This window comes from Antrostomus carolinensis, unplaced genomic scaffold (genome assembly GCF_000700745.2).
Source record: "Antrostomus carolinensis isolate BGI_N321 unplaced genomic scaffold, ASM70074v2 Scaffold55780, whole genome shotgun sequence".
NCBI lineage: Eukaryota > Metazoa > Chordata > Aves > Caprimulgiformes > Caprimulgidae > Antrostomus > Antrostomus carolinensis.
The window spans coordinates 1-1,475 of NW_010288782.1; the positions used below are offsets into that span (position 1 = coordinate 1).

The 1,475-nt window shown below is 53.4% G+C and overlaps 1 protein-coding gene across 1 annotated transcript; it reads right to left on the bottom strand.

Annotated features, from left to right (window-relative positions):
- Window positions 1-58: 58 nt before the first annotated feature.
- LOC104524601 (dystrophia myotonica WD repeat-containing protein-like) lies at window positions 59-1,240 on the bottom strand (the record flags this gene model as incomplete). Its single annotated transcript, XM_010167537.1, has 1 exon — window positions 59-1,240. A coding segment is annotated over one exon (1,182 nt), but the record flags the coding sequence as incomplete, so codon positions are not given.
- Window positions 1,241-1,475: the final 235 nt, after the last annotated feature.

The window sequence follows — 1,475 nt, forward strand, 5'->3', positions numbered from 1 at the left end:
CCCAGGACCCCTCTAAACCTCCCCAGGACCCCCCCAAACCCCTCCAGCCCCCACTCACAGCTCTCCCAGGCCGTGCCCAGGTGCAGATGAGCCCCTCCTGGCAGGCAGTGACGATACAATCCTCCAGGAAGAGCAGCACCGTCAGCCTCTCGTGAGCGATCTTCTTACAGACCAGCGGCTCCAGCAGCGGCACCTCGTGAATCCGGGGACACAACGAGGTCCCCAAGACCTTGGTGGCATCCAAACCTCCTCCTGAAGCATCACCAGTGTCAGCAGTAAGAGCAGGAAGGATTTTCTCCCCGTTTCTTGTGATGTGAGTTAAACTGTGATAACGTTTGTGGTGTTTTTGGGTGGTTTCTGGTGGTTTTGGAAGAGTTAAAGGAGGGAAATGAGGGAGAGGTGGAGGGATATCAGGGGTTAAAATAGTCCCAGTGGGTTGGGGGAGGCTGTTGGAACGGGAAAGGGACCGGGGTAAAGGGGAAAAGGGAAGGTTGGGAGGTTCAAGAAGTGGTTGAGGGTGAGAAATGGAGGGTTGAGGGTAAAGAACATCCTCAGTTAAATCCCACAAACAAAAGTGAGTGTCTTGACCGGCCGAACCGAAGCGATAAGTGACACCAGGGGGTTGAGAAGTGATGGGATCCACCTTGGTGGCTTCTTCTTCATCATCATCATCATCATGGTGATGATCATCATGATTTAACTCTGAAGCTGGATTAAAAGATGTAAAAGGATCAAAAGCCACAGCGTTCACCCAAGATTTATGACCGTGACCGCGTGCCACCACCCTCCCTTCTAGGAAGGACCAGACAGTCACTAAATCATCTTCTCCACCTGTCACCACGTAACGACCATCTGGGCTCCAACAAACACAGAGTAACCCCCCAAAATAACTCCTCATCATCCCTTGGAGAACCATGGAGTGGAAGTGAAAGACACGGAGACACCCATCCTGGCTGACACAGGCCAAGAAGGAACCGTCGGGGGAGAAGGCAAATTCATTGAGAGCTCCTTGTCCCACCACCCATTTGAGGAGGGGGTTCCTGGGGGGTTTGGTTTTCTTAGAGGAGAAGACACTGAAACCATCTCCACGTGTTAAGAGGTTGTACTGGGGGGTGGTGACACCGCAGGGGACAGAGGTGTCGTACAGGTAAAGGCGACCGCTGGAGTGAGAGGCCAAGAAGAGATGTTCCGTCTCCGGGAGCCACTTGACGAAGGTCACTTTGGTTTTGTCGATTAAACGCTGAGGGGAGAGGGAAAGAAAGGGTTAAAGGGGGGTAGGGGGTCAGCTGGGATGGTTGGGGACATTTGGGGACACGAAGGTCACTTTGGTTTTGTCGATTAAACGCTGAGGGGAGAGGGAAAGAAAGGGTTAAAGGGGGGTAGGGGGTCAGCTGGGATGGTTGGGGACATTTGGGGACATTTGGGGACACGAGGGTTGAGGAGGCACGAAGGCTGAGATGCATTTGGGGACACGA